The sequence below is a fragment of the Myiozetetes cayanensis genome, unplaced genomic scaffold, assembly GCF_022539395.1.
Source record: "Myiozetetes cayanensis isolate MyiCay16 unplaced genomic scaffold, myiCay2020 scf1, whole genome shotgun sequence".
Taxonomy (NCBI): Eukaryota; Metazoa; Chordata; class Aves; order Passeriformes; family Tyrannidae; genus Myiozetetes; species Myiozetetes cayanensis.
This window is the reverse complement of record NW_026086604.1, coordinates 89,508,415-89,529,158: the sequence shown is the minus strand read 5'-3', so window position 1 is coordinate 89,529,158 and position 20,744 is coordinate 89,508,415. Positions and strand designations below refer to the sequence as shown.

The 20,744-nt window shown below is 39.8% G+C and overlaps 1 protein-coding gene across 1 annotated transcript; it reads right to left on the bottom strand.

Moving 5' to 3' along the window:
- Positions 1–1,705: 1,705 nt before the first annotated feature.
- On the bottom strand, positions 1,706–16,730 carry MCUR1 (mitochondrial calcium uniporter regulator 1). Its single transcript, XM_050310225.1, has 9 exons — positions 16,353–16,730; positions 15,209–15,322; positions 13,726–13,829; positions 12,183–12,284; positions 11,416–11,457; positions 9,175–9,246; positions 5,664–5,717; positions 4,513–4,627; positions 1,706–3,209 (listed from the first exon to the last, which is right to left on the bottom strand). The coding sequence occupies exons 1-9, from the start codon at positions 16,597–16,599 to the stop codon at positions 3,154–3,156; spliced, it is 906 nt and encodes a 301-aa protein (XP_050166182.1). The 5' UTR covers positions 16,600–16,730; the 3' UTR covers positions 1,706–3,153.
- Positions 16,731–20,744: the final 4,014 nt, after the last annotated feature.

The window sequence follows — 20,744 nt, the reverse complement described above, 5'->3', positions numbered from 1 at the left end:
TTATTTTTCACTCGCATGTTTTGAAAGAGCTCTGCAAATTAAAAATCAAACTATGAAGTCATAGAACCGGAAAGTATCTCTGTATATTCAGAGTTGCAACTGATTCTAATTAGATACAATATACAATACAATACAGAGACTTACAGAAAGAAATTTGGAGAATTACCAACTTAGGTCTCCTGTTTATGAATAGTGATCATTTGACACTCAACTGTTGCTTTTCAAGAGGCATGCACTTCCAGCCCAGGAAGCCAACTGTATCGTGGGCTGCATCAAAAGCAGTGTGGCCAGCAGGTCAAGGAAGGTGATTCTGCCCCTCCACTCTGCTCTGATGACACCCCACCTCTACTGCATCCAGCTCTGGGGTCCCAGCACACAATGGACATAGGCCTGGTCCAACAGGTCCAGAGAAGGACCATGAGGATGATCAGAGGGCAGGGTCATCTCTCCTATGAAGACAGGCCAAGAGTGGTGGAGTTGTTCAGCCTGGAGATGGCTCCAGGGAGACCTTAGAGCAGCCTTCCAGTACCTAAAGGGGCTGCAAGAAAGCTGGAGAGGTACTTTTTACAGGAGCATGTAGTGACAGGACAAGGGGGAATGGCTTTAAACTGAGAAAGTGTCAGTTTAGATTAGGTATTGGGAAGAAATTCGTTATTGTGAGGGTGAGGAGGCACCAGAGAAGTAGTGTATGCCCCATCCCTGAAAGTGTTCAAGGCCAGATTGGATGGGACTTTGAGCAACCTGGTCTAGTGGAAGGTCTTCCTGTCCATGGCAGGGGGGTTGGAACAAGATGGTCTTTGAGGTCCCTGCCAATCCAAACCATTCTGTGATTCAATATTTAGCAGCACATCCTCACAGAATAGATTCTCACCTGTTCCAAAAGCCTCATTCCTAGAGTTTAAATCTGTCAGATTTGTGTTTCAAAATACATGGAGGGATTTTCTAAATTTCTGAAATGTCAATACATATGTGTGGTACATGATGAGACTGTGTTAGAAGGACAGAGGAAATAGGAGATTTTGTGTCTCTGCACACAGGAGTAACAAACTTTTACACAACGCTTGAAGACTTTATGGGCTAGGGGATAATAATTATGTTCTCTTTATAGTGTATTTTTCCTGAAGGACACATTAAATTTATTCCTTGCTTAAACACTCACCAAGTGCTGACTTGCTGACACTTCGCTAATTCCAAGACAACGCTTCTCTTTTACTTCCTCTTTCCACCTGCCCAAAATAGAAATTTACTTGCACAGTATCTGTTTTTAGCAGGATAGACCCTATATTTTAAATTAGTCTTAAACAGTTATTTTAGCAATGATTTGTCAGATGCTCAGGCCTATAAACAAATATGTACTGATTACATAGACATACACAGAATCACTTGCCCTGGGAAGTTAAGACCAACAGCAAAGTCATTCTAAAAATTGAATTATCACTTGTCTTAATCTGAGAAAGTGTCAAATCTTGTAAGTTAGTGCAAAAAATATTTTTTAAACAAAAAAGTGAAATTCTTGAATAAAGATTCATTAATTTAAGTTAGTCTGCATTAAGAGTTTTCCTTATGTTATTCCTCTTCAGTGTCTTGGAGGGGCTGTTGATTTTGCAAATTCCTAGCTTAAAAGATGTGCTATTAGCAGTGACTTACCTTCAACCAAAGAGATAAATTTCAAATCAAAAAGCTGCAATTATAATGAAAACTCATATTTTATGAAATATTCAAAATTCTTTATTTCAAGCCAGTATATTTACAGGCACGCATCTTTTCCTCCATGCTTGTACATGATCAAAATTGGCAACTCCCAACCACAAAAAAAAGTTAAATGATTATTACAGTACAGGCACGAAGTAGCCAAAAAGCTTTACTTTCATCAAGCAAAGCTATGATTGTGCTCTAACAGCATTTATCACCAGTGCACAAACTGATCTCCCCTCCTAAAAGCAAGCAGGAAAGGGAAATTTCCCTTAATTGAAGGAACACAGATGGCAGCTCTGCCACTAAAGCAGTCACTTCGTCAGTGGAAGAATGATAGATACCTGGATACGCTGGACACCTCCCTTCATTGCTTTCAGTCGCACTTACTGGTTCAGGTGGGCTTGTTCATGACTGGATTAAACAGGTGTCCACTACTGCTTTCATTATTATAATCACTATCAAGGTTCCACATTTGAACAATCAACATGATTTTTTTAAAAAATAAAGCTATAAAACTCCCAGGAGTCTGTTGGTACTGCAGTTCTCTTGCCAAGAACCTGCTTCGTAATCATTTAAAATTTCTTTCCTTTCTAGAAAATCAATTTCCTTTCCCCAAGAAGGCAGCACCAGAGACACTTTGTATTACCTAAATACAAATTAACACAACTAGTGTATTTTACTGCATTTCAAACTTCCAGTTATAGTGGTAAGGTTAGCAATGAGCATATGGAATGGGTATCTGATACTTACACGTACCAAAGGCAAGTTAGTCACAAAAATCTCTAGAAATATCTTACGAACAAAACTAGCAGCAAACACTGCTATCATTACACAGTACTCGCTAATGAAACACGAGTGATTGGGCAGCCATCTGGAAAACAAGCTGATAGCTATGTTATAAAAATAGCAAAACAAATATTTGATCATAGGAACTGTATGAACAAGTGTTAGCAGGAGGGAAGTGAGCATGATTCAGTTAGCACAAACTCTACTTATACAAGAGTGCCTCCAAGCCACAAAATGTGCACTTTCAGTTTTACATTAATAACCAATACTTCAGTCGGACACACACAACTGACGCTGGCAAGCTTGTCCAAAGAGGTAATGGAATACAATTCCATTGGTTCTTCTCTACAGCATTCAGGCCCATCCAACTGGCATGAGTGCCAGCCTTTGCTTCTGTGTGACGCTTGGCAGTGCCAAGGTGCATTGCAGCTCAGAACAGAGGGAAATGGCAGAAGTGCTGTTGTCAGAGGTAAGATTCAACATATGCATGATATGTGTACAGTTTGTTTCTAGGCACATCTTTGGTTACATTCTCAGTCCAGTCTGCTTTACAAAATAATAAATAAAACAGTCAAGACTTGGTTAAAATCTGGGCAAAGATTAAAATCTTTTTTTTTCTTCTTTTTTTTCAGAAACCAAGTCAGTAGAAGTCCCTTATAAGTTCATGTCTTGTTATATCCATAAACGATAAAATCCCAGTGCTACAGTAAGGCATGTAAATACTGAACCTGAAAGAAAATAAAAATGAGGAAGAAAACGGCATTAACATTAAATCATTAGCTCTTAGAACATCTCTTCAGAAAGCTACGTATGTGTCTTACTACAATACTAAAAGTGTAACCACCACCCTTTCCCCATGCGAGAAAATAAGGATTTTGGTTTGCAACAAACAATTTCAAGGTAGGAGGAGTATAAAAACAACAAATAAGAAGGAAGGAAGGAAAAAAAAAAAGAATGCAGGGAAACTGGGATGGAAAACTCTTGAAACAGGCTGAGAGAAACCCTTACTTGCTTACCATTCAAAAAAAATCAATATGGCAAGTTACAGATGTAAAATGAGGAAATAAATAACAAGATTAATAAATCACAGTCAAACATGTAGCAAACAAATAAATGAAAGCCATCTTTAACAAGACTTATCAGCTTTCAATTTTTAAAATTTCTATTTAAATGAAATCAACTTCTGATTTCTAGATATACACACATAAGATTTTTGCCATTGTTTGCAACAGGAGCACTTCAAACACAATGCAAATGATTTTTAATTACTTTTTCTTCCATGTAGAGTTCAATATGTTTATCAGTAGGAATGGTAGGGAAAAAAATTTCTTCTCATTTTAATAAAGCACCTTGTATTTTCCATTTTACTGGTTCTCTCTAAAGGGTATGTCAGAAATGAGTACTATGAATAGGCTTAAGCAATTTTACTTGTGACAAAACCCATTGTGAAAGAATAATCAGAAAATCTAAACCAGAAGAATAATTTTCTACTCATTTAATAGTAATGCACACTCAGTAGCAAAATGTCAACATGTTAAAGTTACCTCAGGCCATAATGCAGGCACACATGCACATATATTTTCTCCGGTGCACATGTAAACATGAAGTTTAAAGAATATGTAGAGCTGAACAGTCAGAAAAGCTGAAATGTTCCATTTTGCACATAGATCTCCATCAGATGGATGAAGAAATCCTAGTAATGCACACAGCAGGCTGCTTTCATAAATTAAGTCAGGCACAGAAGAACTTTTTGGTCCTTGTTAACATGCAGTCTTTTAGATTTCTCATACACTTTATTATTAGAGTATAAAGCAGAGCAAAATCCAGAAAAAAGCCCATTCAAAATAGAGTTGCGAATCATAGGAAACTTTGGGTTAAGTACACAAATAAGGCTGCTAATCTTGCCTAAGACTATTTCAAGTATTTTTATTTTTTTTAATTGGGGCCTTTATGAATACAGCCCATCAAGAGTTTGCCAAACATTTAACAATGTTTAACAGTTTCACCTTCAGAGACCATCAGATTCCTTACCTGCTAGGTACTTAATATTATCAAGTTTGTGTGATTCGAGCATTGTTTTCAGATCTGCAACTTCTGTGTCTATTTTTCTGTCTGTTTGGGTCAGAGCCCGATCTTGCTGTGCATGCTAAAACACAAAGCAACAAAATGATGCAATTTTATTACTTTCCAGTTTATTTAGAAATTCAACACATTTCTTCAAGTTGTATTTTTGCTTTCTTCTTAATTGCACATTAATTTGCACTCAAAGAGAGTAAGTTCCTTCTTAGCTGATTATATCCAAGGAATTGAATAACTTGGTGAACTCAGGAAATTTATGTGGTTACATGTTCCTTAACACGTAATCTAGAAACTGGCAGAACTGGATGCCTTCTTATCTCAATCTAACAGCATAAACATTAACTTCAATCTGTTGCTCGGCCCACTGACACTAAAGTCATTGCTGAATTAAAAGAGCTACTGAGAAGTCAAAGAGCCTCTTGTGAAAAAATCATACCACAGCATAAGGATTTATGGCTCATTAGAAAAACTGAAAATTGGTCTTCTGTTGTAAAAAAGCATGTCTTCGTCTTGTAATGAATTCTATCACAAAAACAGCTTCAAATTCAGAATCTGATTATGACAGAAGACAGGACTTCTGTTAAAAAATATGGGATAGAATTATTACTCAGAAGAGACTGAAAAATCCAACTTATAAACTGAGAACAACAGCTGCTGAGCTGCTGATATTTTCAAATCAAATTAACTGAAACATTGTGAATCAGTTAATGTTTTACTTGTAGATATAATCCTAGAAATAATTCCCTACATACTACAGAAAGGAAACAAAAGGAAGTAGTAGTGCTTAGTAAAAAACTCCTCTAAAATGAAGACAAAACAATTTAGCAATAAGTTTCTCATCAAATGCGGGGGGAAGAATTTATTTCACATTAAGAGCAGAATTTCATCTAGAGAAAATAGACATGCATGAAGTTTCGAGACAAAGTGTGTATTGGATAGTTCATATATAATGCAGAAGGTCTAATAATATACATGGAAGCCTTTTTATTCTGTAGACATTTACATTAAAGGGCTTAAAGACATGAACAAGTCCAAAAAGAATACCAGGTCTATTACACAAGTAAAAAGATTTGCTGTGTAACAATCAGCTACCAAGTTCTTACCAATTCCACTATTTCTGTCCTCATTTCAAGTAGTTTTCTTTCATTAAGCGAGTACTACAGGAGGGAAAAAAAAAGTTAAACACGATACTGTACTTAAACTTCCCCCCCCCCCCCTTTTTCCACTTAAAAGTATGTTTATTTATTTATTTCCAAATTATGCAGAACACATAATCTGGACAAGACTATTGACTGACAACACTTGGGAGACAGCACTGTAGGATTAACTGCTATCCTTTTGAAAAGTATAATTCAGACTGGTGTTCATCCACACCTCTGAAATGTAAAGTGCAACAAGTTCATCAGACACTCATCTTCTGCAAAAACTGTGCATATTAGCAAGCAGCTGAAAGAAAGGCTGGCAGATTTGCAGTTCTGAAAAACAAGTGCCTATGATTCTAAACAGTAGCTCTGGAACAGTTAACTAAACCATTAAGCATACAAGCACAACTAAGAGTGAGCCGCCTACTTCCTTAAGGAAGGGAGAACAGTTTTAAAACATCGTATCAAACTCAGTTATCAAAGAAATGTTTAGCCAGCACTGTATCACCCACCATTTGAGTTGTTCTGACCATCATTTCATGATATATTTGTTAAAAACAGAACATTTGTATCACATGTTAAGCCATTCATTTGTGGATCCTCAGAAGTTGTGGCTTATTTGTACATTACAGCTGTTGGGTTCAAGGGAAGTTAAACCCAAATTAAAGAAGTATACCTTTAAAGTAGGTTACCTTTCTGACTCATGAACAGGCATGACTTACCTTGACATCTATAATGGTTCCTGTACCATTACTGGAGCAATTAAATTATTTCATAGACAGTTGCTAAACCACCAGTAAATGGCACAGAGTATTAAGGTCATCAGGCACTCATCTCAGAATCCTCAGTTACAATAACCTCATCTGTTGACATTCTCACATGGAAAGACACCTTATTTTTCCTCCACTCTGGAAGCTTATTCTGTTTTAATATTAACATCAGATTAATCTACATAAATGCCTCAGCATTGAAAAACCCTCCTGAAAGATCTAGAGCTCTATTTGGATGTTTGACTGATCTGAAGTTGAAGTTAAAAGATAGCAGGCTGCTACAAATGTAGGAAATTACATCAAGACAAGTAACACCATGTCTACAATTAATGAAAGAGTCATTAGATTCTGCAAAAGGAAAAGATGGATACAAAAAGAAATTCACACATCTTATATAAAGCTACAGTTTTTAAAGTGGCAAGATGGCAGAATATTCATAAAAGAGTGTCTACAGAATTTATAAAATTATTTTTAGGTAGAAATGTAAGAATTGGACCCCACATTGATAAACTCATCATACCTGCCAAAAGAATCAAAACAAAATAATTTTATGGACTGAAATAGTTTATCTGTTTTACTTTAAATAGATGCAGTTAGCCAAATACACATCACCTGAACAATTTATATTCCACAAACTTCTTTCTGGATGTTTCTTAAAGTTTTTTTCGTGGCTAGAACTCTTTAGGTCAGACCCAAGGATTTTAATCTTAGGTTTAAGACAGTGAAATTGGCCTTTTACTGCAAGGCATTATGACAAATTTGTAACAACAACATTGCATAAAAAAAAAGAAAGAAGGAAATACAAGGCTAAACTTCCTCCCCTCTCCTGAAATTCAACAAGGAGATTTAAGTTCACAGTTTTTAAGTTTTTTAAGTTTTTCACAGTGCAGAGAAAATTAATTTTTGTCAGATGCGTCTTGAGTTTTTTAACAGCAAGCTTAGAGGCACTGTGATGCATTAACACACGAATAGATATGGATTTTTGTACCGTACTTCAAGTTTTTAAATCACATCTCTACACTGTAGATGTAAATCACAGCATAAAGAGATGTGCATTGAGCACTGTAGGATTCTGTGAGAAATAAAGGAGAAGGAACTAATTAAATGATTAACCACTCAGAGTTTGAAACATTAAAGACTGCCCACATCAGTGTGGACACAGTAAGATTCTTTATCAGTACTTATTCCAAACAAAACTGAACAATAAGAACATTTTACTTTGTGCTTCAAGTTAAAGCAATTTAAGTGTTTTTCTCTTCTGAAACTTAGTAAGAACGCACAGTAACCTCTAGTTATCCTGAGTTTTATTCTCAGAAAGCTGGACATTCAGTCCTTAGTCACATTACAACTGAAGTAAATATATCAGTGATGCTCTGCCTACTATAGAAAATACTGGATTACATCTCTTCCCCAACTCAGCGTATGGTGCTACAACCTGTTCCCCATTCATCTGCCTTTTTCCTTTTCTGTTCATGCATGGCAGAGCTGACATTAAAGGGGGGTGGGGGGAGTAATAAAAGAGAAGTTTCCATAGAAACTATGAAATTATAGTTGCACAACAGACTACAAAGTTGGTTAACTTTTTTAAGAGAAAGCTGACATGCACAGTTTGCTTTTCCTGGGAGGCAGTCAAAATAACGTTGTGTTCTGCACAACAGACAAGAATCCAGATTCCAGGATCCTACATAACTATACAAGAAAACACTGGTGCCTAATTTATCACTGGTGCAGTGGTTTTATACAGGTTTTGTAAACCCAAAGTATTGCAAAGCTCATGATCTACACAAGGAGTGCACTTCATATGATGCTTTTTTAAAACAACAACATGAAGTATTAACCTTTAAACAAGAATTCTACCTGCTCAAATCGTACTTTATTCAAGCATCTACCATGGGTTAACAGATTGTCATTAGTCATTATACTAAAACACCAATACAGCTGTTACCTAAACTAATCACACTGAAAAATGTCAAGGGGCACACACAGAAGATAAATTACATCTACTTGAGCAGTTCTTATTCCCAGCATTGGAGATAAGTATTATGTCTTCATTACACATCTGGGAAAAAGGACTGAATAATACTAATAGAAAAAATGTCACTAAAAGATCTCTCAATTTAGAAGATGCTATTTCATTGAGATCCTAAAAGCTACCGGAAAAAAAAAATCTATGAGAACAAAACTCTAAATAAAGTGCTACATATAATGCAAATTCTACATCTACATTACCCTAATTTTGGATTACATCAATTCAGATTTACCAGGTATTTCAAAGCTCAAACCAATCTAAACCAGCATCATTGACAGTTAAAAAAAATAATACAGGGAAATGAAACATCTTCAAGAATGACAAATTCAAGAAATGTGTAAACTTCATAAAGTGTGAAAACAGAGAAAGAGATATACTAATAAAATAGAAAACCTCTAGGCAGCTGGTCAGCATGTTAAATTAAATAATATATTTAAGTGTAATGTGTTAATCCTGACATTAAAACAATATCAAAATAGACAAGATATACAAACCTAAACATGGCACCTTGCACTATACCAGCATAAGTATGAATAACTTACATTAATACCACCTTGAAGCTGAGTGATACTATAGGTTAGTATGAAAATGCTCCTTGGGTGAGATGCTCTTACCCAAATTTGGCAATTACTCAGTGTTGACACGTTTCTACAAGAAAGTTACCAAAACTTACCAGTTCTTTTACTCTGCTCTTCTCTAGGTTTAGGTTTAACTTGTTATCTGCACGAACTTTGGTAATTTCATCCTAATGGGAAAAATTGATAAAGCAGCAAGATTTTCTCTTTAATCATAAGCAGAAAAAGTTAGACAAATATATTGTATCTTTCTTTACATATTTCACGAATCAAGTTTCTCTCCAATTAGTGTATAAGTATTTCTAATCTTCCCCTGAGAAATACTGATGTTCTATAGCATGAGTTGGATCTCAGAATCAAAAACTAACAATTACTTTTAACACTGAAAACAGCACTTAATTGAGAACACATCCTTCTATAATTGCAGGGAATGTTTCCTGTATCCCGTAACTCTCTCTGATTTCTAGAAACCTATGCCTAGGTACACCTGTAAGTAGGATTTCTTCCATGAAGCAATCTTGATGCTCAAAATAACTTTAAGAGCAGTTTCTAACCTTCCAGTGTTAAATTGGAAACAAAATCTGTTTCTAAAGACTACATCTAGAGCTTTCAGAAAAACCTACACACATTTTAGAAGTCAGGAAACATTTATCAGATTTTTAAACACCTAACTTCCAAAAACTACCATAAGCTGTACACTTGCATTTTACTTTATCAATAGCTGTAAGTGATTCCTTACAGTGACAGCTGCCATTTTAGTGCAACCTCCTGGCAGGAATTCCAGCCAGCTGACAGTTTGTCATGCAGCAAACTGCTGATCAGATGAATGTGTGGGAGAAGCAGGAGACTGCTGATGTTCTGGGAGATTCTAGTTAGAACCAGATAAGCATTTCTCAAGTAGGCCAATGTCTACTAGTTAAGAGTTGATTAAGTTAGTATGAACAATAATTAGACTAATTTTCTGTGTTTGAATTTTGAACTTTAATTGGTTTATCATCAGTTGCCGTTGCAACAGAATACATTAATTACAATTTAATAAATAAAAAATTAGAAATAATTTTTTCTTGAACTTTTCTATTGTCTTTTTGTATGAGAAAACATAAAACAACTTGCCCTTGCGAGAATTACATTTACAGTTAAAAGTAAAATTTAAAGACATTTAGCTTTTAAGAAAAGATGACTCAGATCCTTGATGCTCTACCAGCGGATTACACTAGCTCATTTACATGCAACTAAAACTCTAAAATAAGTTACAATTCAAAAATTAGATGCCAAACGCATTTTAAAATGGTATTCTGAAAACCCAGATGCATTAAGCACTTCATAAAACAGTGTGAAACACACGGGATTAGGCTTGAAAAATTTATGCTTTCCTTTTGGAAACGATAGTGCAAAAAGAAACATAAGAGAATCTGAAAGAAGTGGTAAGGAGGCACTAAACTGAGTTTGACCACACTGTCATCTAGTTCAACAAGTCCAATAGTCTGATAGTTTCATGGAAAAATCCTAGGGAAGGAAGAGTGCTCCATCCTTTCAACTGAGAAGGACATTTCAGCAGCCAACAGCAGTTAGGTCAGATGTCTGTACTCCCTACAAACAGTTAATGTTTCCCAGTTTCCAATCTTAATCACTCTTTCAAGAATGTATGTTTCTGTGTAAAGGCTGCTTATGCCTCCACACCAATTTGAAATTATAAATTTAAGAGGATATTGGTTTTGATGGTAGAAGTGTGTTTGGAGTGCTCTGCAAGACACATAAAGCCTAAAGTACAGAAACACAGCACTGAGAGCCTGTTTTCTTGCAGTGGTCATTTACTCCAGACAAATGGGACCAAATAAAATGGTTCCAACTGGTGGCCTAAAAATGCCATTTAAAATCTATTTTAAGTTATGGACAGTTAACAGGTTAAGTCTTCAGAGAAAACAAACAAACAAACAAACAAAACCAAAAACCCCAACAATCAGAAAACCACAATTAGGAAGTGCTGTAATTCTAAAAGCATGCTGCATCGTTAATGTAGAGGCAGCCCTAAATGCAGAGCTTCACTCAGCCTTTACCATCACATGGCAGCCACTTTTTGAATCTGAATTAAAGACAGGTAAGTAAAAATGCCTTCAGTTACATTTTTCTTCACGCCTTGTACTACTCACAGTTCCTTGTCCCCATAAATGAAGCATGCATGAATTGTCTTTGCTGCAGCCCACAGCGGACTATCAACAGCAATTTCAGTATCCCATGTATCACAACAATTAAGCACCACTTTGAAAATAAAACTTTGAAAGCAACACCTTTTATTTTTTCAAGCAAACTAGACAGGTGTTAACTCTTAATTATCTTACCATGACTTGCTTCTTTATCTGCTGGAGTTCAAGTTTTATTTTCTGGAAGAGTAGGGAAAAAGAGATGCACTTTATTACTGTGTATAAAACCATATAATCTAGAAATACTACTTTATTTGCATGATCGGTAACAGTGACTGTAATCCCGATTGTGAAAAGGGCAGGCAAACCAAGCATGACTATGTCCTCAGTATGTGTACAGATATATACACATGGCATGTTCACTCAGTACTGTGCACTTGCAAACAACAGCACAAGGCAGAAATTAGCAGCGTCCCATTGGCAGCCCTCCTAACACATCTAACACATCCCAGGAGGCTGATGGCCACTTTTGCCACAAGGGCTCATCCCTGGCTCATAATCAACTTGGTGTCCGCCAGGACCCTCAGGGCCTTTCCTGCCAAGCTGCTTTCCATTTGGTCACCCCCAGCCTGTCCTGGTGCCTGAGGCTATTCTTTCCCAGGGGCAGGACTGGGCATTTCCATTTGTTCAAATTCATGAGACTCCTGTCATCTCATTTCTCCAGCTTGCTGATGTCCCCATGAATGGCAGCACAACTGCCTGGTGTGTCAGCCACTGCTCCCAGCTTTGTATCATCTGCAGACTTGCTGAGGTTGCACTTTGCTCCATCGACAAGGTCATTAATGAAGGTGTTAAACCATCCTGGCCCCACAGTCATCCCCTCAGCTACAACATGCTTTTTAACATCATTAGAAAAAAAACAGGTAAGTGATAGAATAGCACTTTCCAAGATAGTGATTTTTTACCTCATTTTCTGAACGAAGTGCTGAAAATTCACTTTTTTCCAAAATAATCATGTCCTTTTTCACACCACCAATATGGGACATTACTTGCTGAAGTGCAATTTCCTTTAAAAGAAGGAAGAAAAACCTCAGGACATATCATAAATATGATGCTTTTTCTCATCTGTGCCTACAAGTATGATAGGCTATTTTGGTACCCTGAAATTTTTAATTCAGCAATTTCAGATTGGTTATCCAAGTTTTCAGAAGGCAATATAAAGTGGCAGTGACAAAAATAAGCAAGTTAGGCTCAGATGTTGGTAATGTTTAACAAAATTAGCAGTGATAACACAGATCAGAATAATTCAATTAATAACCTATGAAACAGTTTCTTCCAAGTCTTCAAATTCTTAAGCTAGCAAAGGCTTTAGGGAGAAGTGTCTCTGACCTAAATGAGCAAAGCTGGTTTTCAGACGAAAATTCCTCAGCACAACCATACTTTGTAATTGCCTTTCACCTCTCCCTGCAAAGGGAGTCACTGCGCTTCACTTCTCAGAATCATGTACTAATACTTTTAATTGCTCTCCTCAGTCCACTACACTGGACTGGCAGAAGGCAAACAAGAATCCTCTGCAACTTCCAATAACAGGAAAGTCTGCAGACACTGTTCTAGATCCCACACTATCCACATATGCAAACAAGGGCTACCTTCTCTTCTCTGAAGACCTTCCTCTACTAAGTAGTCCCTTGCTTTTGATGCTGGACTAAGAGCCCTACAAATCTGACACAGCAGTCTAACTTCAGTTTTGTCATGAAATGCTATTCCAACTTACAGCACTGTATTTCTAAGTGGCATCTGAAGAAGCCTCTCCAGGCTGACCACAAGACTGAAAAAAATGGGTCAGAGTACCGGACACATTAGAAAAACCCTACAGAAAGAGTGCTGCATGGATGGACACCTCTTTTCTTACTCCCTGGTGTCTCCAGCTTGTTCTTCTTCTCTCTTGTCCTCAGTGAACTCAGCAAATAGAATCTTCCATATTCTTTCTCTTCTTCATCTCTACACACACACACACACGCGTGCGTATCTGTTTTTCCCTAAGGTTTTATCTAACTTCATCTTTTACGTACCCAACTACGGCCTAAGGATAATAGCTCATCCATAACATTCAAAATCTTTCTTCCAATTCTTCATTCTCTCTTTGCACAAACCCTTCTCCAATAGAGACCATAAGGAAGTACAGGTTTATCACGCTGCCCAGAGTTCATGGCACACACACTTCCTGAGCTGCTGTACAAATATTGAATCTTAATAGCAGAAAGTCACCTGAGGGGACAAATCTAACCGTCTCAGAAAACATCTACTGTCAGTAGCAACATTTAATTCAACACAAAAAAAAGGGGGAAAATATGTTTACTTTCATTCAAAAAAGCTGGGCATAGGAGGCTGAGATTTCTTACTGTAAAATATAACCAATCATGGGAGAAAAGGACCCTCTAACATAATACATAGCAACACATATTTCATTAGCAAGCGTATCAACCCCACCATTGTCTCTGATCTAACCTGCTGTACTTTGGTGACCATGTCCTTGTAAATCATATCCAGGTTGGAGTCCATGATTTTCACTAATGCAGATACAATGACCTCTGACTGCTGAGTAGTGAACCCTGAGCAAAACAAAATGCAACAACATTCAGAGAGAGATACAAATCTGGACATCTACAAAAATACCACTCACTGATACCCAGCACCAAGCTAAAACGAATGTCAGTTACAGAAGATAATAAAACATATACCTCTTGATCCAGCACTGACAAAAGTACACAACCGGTCAGTATGTCCAAGTTTCCCCACCCCAAACTGTGACATAGTATGGCTGCTTCTGTATTACAGCACTATCAGCAGGATAAACACTGGGAGCTTTCTAGAGTTATGATGGAATGTCATCTCTCATTTGTGGTTACTTCCATGAGCAACAATTCTGACCCTGAAAAGCAGATACTGACTTCTTTATATTATAAAACTTCAGTGCCACTGAAGATGTACACAACTCAACTGAAAACAAAGCCAACTGCCCCGACTTTAGGTCTACCAGCTTCCGAGTGCCTATTAGAATAAAATGAATATATCGGCAACTATAGTGAAACATTGTCCCTAAAAACACTCTCGCCTTTTCCACTTTGAAAATGTAGCAGCAAAATTGTCACGAACAAGACTTAACCATTATGAAAAGAAACACTGGTGAAAGCACGATTGTTTCACAGTAACCAGCAGTTGAGCATCAGAAATCATATCTGAGAGGAAGCTGCTTTCAATAGCTGAGCTGATATAAGAGTTTACTACCACCAAAAAGCTCCCTCTCCCCTTATCCCTCCTCCTGACACATGGAACAGCTCACTCAGTTGTTCCATGAGCTCATTAAACTAGCGTCTCAGAATACCAATCAAGCAAAAAATTGGAGAGGTGACCTCCCCTTTTCAGGAATGGAGAGCTATTACAAGTCAATTCAGCGGTACGGAACCTCACCTTAAGGTACCTCACCCCCACCAGCAACACTAACATGGATCCATAATAATCTATTCCTTTATCTATGTTTTAGCATAAAGGCAGCCATATTTTATATAGTATTCTATGTTGTATCCTAAAAGCTGCACTTTCCATATTCAATCCTATTGTGATACATTGTTGCATACTCAAAACACAACATCCTAAATACACAGGAATCCAAAAAATACATTTTCACCCACTACTTTGAAAACTCTGGGTTTTTTTTATTCTCAGTTCTTAAAATCTCATTTTTCTTTAGCATTTTTAATGCTACAAGTAGGGTAATAAATTATTCCAAATAAAGTTGTATAAGCTTACTGTCTCCTTTTTGAAGAGAAGACAACCCTGTATATTCTTACCCAGCATACAGAAAAACCCCAAAAAATCCATAAAACTCAAGCCGTAACATCGCGTGTCAAGGAAAAATAACAAACTTTGTAAAGTAAAAAACCACTCAGGACATGACATAAAAAGTAGTTACTTGTTTCAAACAAATTACCATTTTCTTCCAAGAGGCATACCAGCGCATGAGTGTCGAAAAAAAACCTCCTATTTCCCAGTAAGGAGATATTCCCTTTGCTTTGCGAAGATGGTGATGCAGAGACACTTACATCTGGGGGGGGGAAAAAAAAAAAAAAGTAAATCTCCATTATTTTCAGAGAAAGAACATTTAACCAACGTGTTTGCTTTCCATGAGTTTCCTTACTACCCCAAATGTTTCTCATTTATGACAAAATATTTTGTGTTGAGATTATTGCTGCTTGCTTGGAAGTGAAAAGGCATCCCACTAACAAGTTCTATGCCCAGGAGCTGGAAAAGAAAACACTTTGCCACTGCTGCCCTTCTGAGATGCCCTCCAAGAATACAATGTTCCAGGAAAAACCCCACCAAGCACTAGGGTCCTAAATCTCTTCCTCTGCCGTAATCACCATGGCTGGTGGGAGCTGTGAGGGCTAAATCCACACTCTCTTCTTTGCTAAAGAAGTGAACCTTCATCACTTGCCCTTTAGATGAAAAGTAATCACTCACAATTTGCCATTTACTGTTTTTGCAGAAAATACTCCAAACACTGGAATGCCAGACCAAGACAGGGCGTAATTTCCACTGGTATAGGTAGTGTATAAACTACCCTGGCAGAACGAATGCGAGGTGCGACATGAGGTTAATCATCAGGAGGCAGAATCAATTAGCTTGGAGAAGACCTCTGAGATCATCGAGTCCAACCTTTGACCCAAAACCGCCCTGTCAACTAGACCATGGCACTGAGTACCAAGTCCAGTCTTTCCTCAAAACAGGGACGGTGACTCCACCACCTCCCTGGGCAGCCCATTCCAATGTCTATAATCTCTATAATTTCTGTGAAGAAATTCCCCCTGATGTCCAGCCTGAACCTTCTCTGGTACAGCTCTGTCCAGGCCATGTCCTCCGGCCCTGTCGCTTGCTGCCTGGGAGGAGAGACCTACCCCGTCCCGGTTACAACTTTTCAGGCAGTTGTGGAGAGCGACAAGGGTCCCTCCTTTTTTCTAGGATAATCACCCCCATCTCCTCCAGCCGCCCCTCACGGCACTTGCGCTCCCGCTCCCTTCCCGGCTGCTCTGCGCGGCCCCCCCGTGCCCTCGGGCGGTGCATTGCGGAGCGCTCACCCCTGTGCCCGCGGCGCCGCCGGCTCCCCGCGCCGCTCCCGCCGCCCCGGCCCCACACGGCGCCGCCGCCGGGGCCCGGGGGCGCTGCGGGCGGGCGCCCACAGTCGCCGAGGCAGCGGCGCGCGGGGGACGGGGTCGCGCGGCGGTCACGTGAGGCGCCGCCGCCCGGGCCGCGCGGCCCCAGCAGCAGCAGCAGCAGCGCGCGCCTCCCGCCGCCCGCGGCCGTGGCCGCCTGGCCCCCGGCCATGGCAGCGCCGCCCGGTCCCGACCGGGGAAAAGGGGGAGGAGGAGGAGGAGGGGAGTGGGGAGGCCGCCGCTACTGGGATGCCATCGCTGCGCACACGCCGCCCCGGCGCCTCGCTTCCGCCACAGGCACCGTCCCACTTCCGCCTCCGGCTCGCAGTAAAACACGGCCGGTGACGCCGCGAGCCACGGCGATCGATGCTATGGCTCACGCGGCGGCCGCGGCGAGAAGAGCGGCGCGGACGGGCAGAGCCTCTGGGGGCGGTGCTTGCGAGGGCGGTGCAGGCCCGGCCCCGCGGAGGCGGAGACTCTCCCGGCTATATAACCGCAGAATCGCAGGGTCGTGAAGGTGGGAGGAGAGTTTTTCTTTCATCTTGCAGACCAACCGGCAACCCACCACTACCACTGTAATCCCTAAACCACATCACCCAGCGTCAGATCCCGGCGTCTCTTAAACACCTCCAGGGATGGTGGCTCCGCTGCCTCCCTGGGCAGCCTATTCCAATGCCTTACCACCCTAACAGTGAATTTTTTTTTTAATGTTATCTAATCCGAATCTCCCCTGTCTCGGCTTAAGGCCATTTACTCGGGTCCTCTCCTCGGTCCCCCCTGCCCTGCGGCTTGCTGGGCTGCCAGGAGTTAGCCATGAATGGCACTGGCTCTGCTGGGCTACTCCCATCCTTAATTTAAGGGGAAAAAAATAGAGTGTTTTGCCAGGGAGGTTTGTCCCCGTGCTTACAGAACAGGAATGATCCGGTGCCTCCTGCCTGACCCCTGACTCCTTCCCGGGTAACATTTCTCTTCCCTCTGGACAAAGACAGACGTTCAGCAGTGAAAAGAGCATTTCATAGAATCATCAAGGTTGCAAGAGACCTTTAAGATCATCAAGTGCAACTGTCAGCCCAGCAATACCATTGCAACCCCTAAAACTGCTAAACCAGACACAAACAGTTTCAGACAAAACCTGTTGCTCTTCAAGGGGTCTGAGATTTCAGGGCTCAAAGTTATTGACCAAGTAACGTGCAGCACTGGGCAACTTGGTGGGTCTGGGAGTCTGGAGCCCTAATAATTGAACAGATGCCCTAAGAATTAGAGTAGATCAACTGTACTGTGTGTTTGGTTCTGCCAAAAATACACGTTTCCAGAAAATACAAAAAAAAAGTCACGTTTTCCTTAAGGGCTGTTGTTAAGACACATGTAGTTAATGTTTGTAGGAAAAATAGGAGAAGAATTCAGTTCATCCCACTGTTGTTCTCTCCAGGAAGCATTTATTTCAGAGCAAGTTGATTTTTTCTGTTAAATACATATTCACTAAAAAAGCCAAACCAAAACAAAAACAACAACAAAACAAAACACCAAAAAACTACACCTTTTCTTCTTCCTAGCAGAATCAATAATTACAATAAATCACTAATATCAGTAAAACAGATGGCATCATTCAGGTGTATCTATATAAACGTAAAGGTAGGTGACCCACCATGGGACATAGCACATAGTGTCACAGCAGCACAGCTTGTCATTGCAGCTGGGACAATGCATCTACACAAACCCAGTGTCTGCAGCAGCACCTCCGTCCAGCTGCTGTGGTGATAAAGCAGAACAGTAAAAGCCAAGACTGTTTTTTACAAAATAATCTATAAATATTACTTCAGTATATCAGAAAGATATTATTATATTCTCAGGCTACCTGAACTGCCACTTCTCGAACCACTTTCACCATAAACGTTCATGGACATTGGTCCCTGCGCAGCTGTGTTTGTTCTCATTGCAAGTAAAAGCAGAAACTTATCGAACGTGCATTGCATCTGCTTGGCTGTTGTATGCACATTGCCTCGCATTACCACGGCAGTAATTGCTGACATTTGTGAGTCCACAGGCAGTTGTCTTTTCATCTGTGAATGATTCAGAAAATGGTGCAGTGTATTTTCTTTGATACTTTCTTCAGTGATCCCTTTCAAAGTCCTGCGCTTGCTATGGCAATTGGAAGGCAAAACTATGACTACTGATGTGTCTTCTTTTATATCATCTGCCACTTTGCATTTTGCAGTTGTCTTCTGTGCTTGGATACGATGGCAGATAATGTGTGCAAGAAGTGCCGTACAGATGGAGGCCATGACTGCACCTGGAGCCAGCCCATTCGGGGTCAAATGCACCCACACATGCTGCTTATCACAGAGTGCCCCTTTCCATCTTCTGTAACGAAAGCAGAGTCACTATCATGAGCTAGAGATTTCCTAGTGCCATTGACTTTCTATCTTTGTGTCAGAGATCAACTTTTAAATTTTTTTTCTCTTTCTAGCGTAATGTTGCCAGGTTAAGGGAGGTGATTCTCCTCCTCTACTTGGCTCTCGTGGGACCCCACCTGTAGTACTGCATCCAGCTCAGGGGTCCTAAACATAAGAGGGACATGGACTTGCTAGAGTGAGTCCAGAGGAGAGCTATGAACATGATTAGAGGGCTGGATCAGTCCTCCTACAGGAGAACAGGCTGAGAGAATTGGAATTGTTCAGCCTGCAGAAGAGAAGGCTCCAGTGAGACCTTATACCACCTCTGGTACCTAAAGGAGGCCTACAAGAAAGATGAAGAGAGTCTATTTACAAGGTCATGTAGTGACAGGACAAGGAGTAATGCCTGTAAACTTGAAAGAAGGTTGGTTTAGATAAGATATTAGGAAGAAATTCTTTACTGTGAGGGTATTGAGACACTGGAACAGATTGCCCAGAAAAGCTGCCCAGAAAAGATGCCCAATCCCTGGAAGTGTTCAAGGACAGGTTGGATGGGGCTTTGAGCAGCCTGGTGGAAGGTATCTCTGCCCATGGATTGGAACTAGATGGCCTTTAAGGTGCCTTTCAACCCAAGCCATTTCATGATTCTGTGATCTTCCAGATCCCATTTTGACCATTTCCATGTCGAAGATTGTGATGTACTAACCAGCAGGTGCATTCACTGAGGTCTGGAGGCACCTTTAGTAGGCTGCAGTAGCTTCAGACCTATCCATTTCAGTAACTGGTCATAGGGGACTAATTTCTGCATGAAGAGGCACAAATGGTGTAGTTGCAAGGCAGGAGAGGACAGGACAAACAACTTTCTGCTATCTCATGATTCTAAGTTTCTTAATGCTTGGCTTTAATCTATCCATTGCCCCTTGAAAGCCATTAGGTCCTGCCTAAAGACAGTAAATGAAACAAATGCTTAGTGTCCTGAAAACTTTATCCCTGCAGGCACACAGTGTTCACTGATCTGCAGAGTTATAAGCCCCTTGGTTGTAACAGTGAGATCTGCAGAGAAAGATTAAGAAGTGGTGAATGACCTTAAAAACTGGGGTAACAGAAATGGCAAAGTAATGCAGAGTGCAAAATAAGGACTATTTACAATGTCTGCTGTACTTTTAGTTGAAAAGGGAAGGAGGGTAAAATGAGCTCTGGGACTTTATTGGTTGACCCAACAATATGCCATGGCTGCAAGGAGAGCAAATGTAACCCAAAGGTGTATCAAGTAGGATATTTTCAGAAAGTTTCATTGACCCTTGAATATAATGTAATTTCAAATGCAGGATACAGTTCTGGTCATTTCGATACAGTAAAGGTGAATTCATATTCAAGCTGGGATCCTTATGTAAACAGGAAAACTAAAGGGAGTAAAGTGTCTTTTCTGTTGCAGTTGATTAGAAAGAAACTGGCTTGTTTAACTAAGCAAAACAAAGCTTGAGAGGGATTCTTGTTTCCCTCCTTAAGCAAAATGGAAGAGTAAAAATAGACAGAAACCAAGAAAAAACCCAACTGTTCATGTGAGAGAGCATTACTGGTAAAGGAACATTTGGTGTATAGTATCTGTAAATCAACATAGATTGGAAATTAAAAGATTTTTACTCAACAGAACAGTTCTTATGAAAAGCTTCTCCACAGGAATAAGGAAGGATCAAAAACTGAAATCAGTTCTTAGATGAGTGTGGTTGGCTTGTGAATGGGATTTTACTATGCAGTTACCTATAAAAGCAAGTAACTGGTTCCGTTGCCCTTGCATTATTTCTCTACTATGGAGGTTTTTCACTTTGCCCCTCAAGCATCTGGGACTAACCACTGTCAGAGAAAGACTAATGAGCTAAAAGGACCACAAGTGCAATCCAAAATACCATTGACTAGGCCTGTT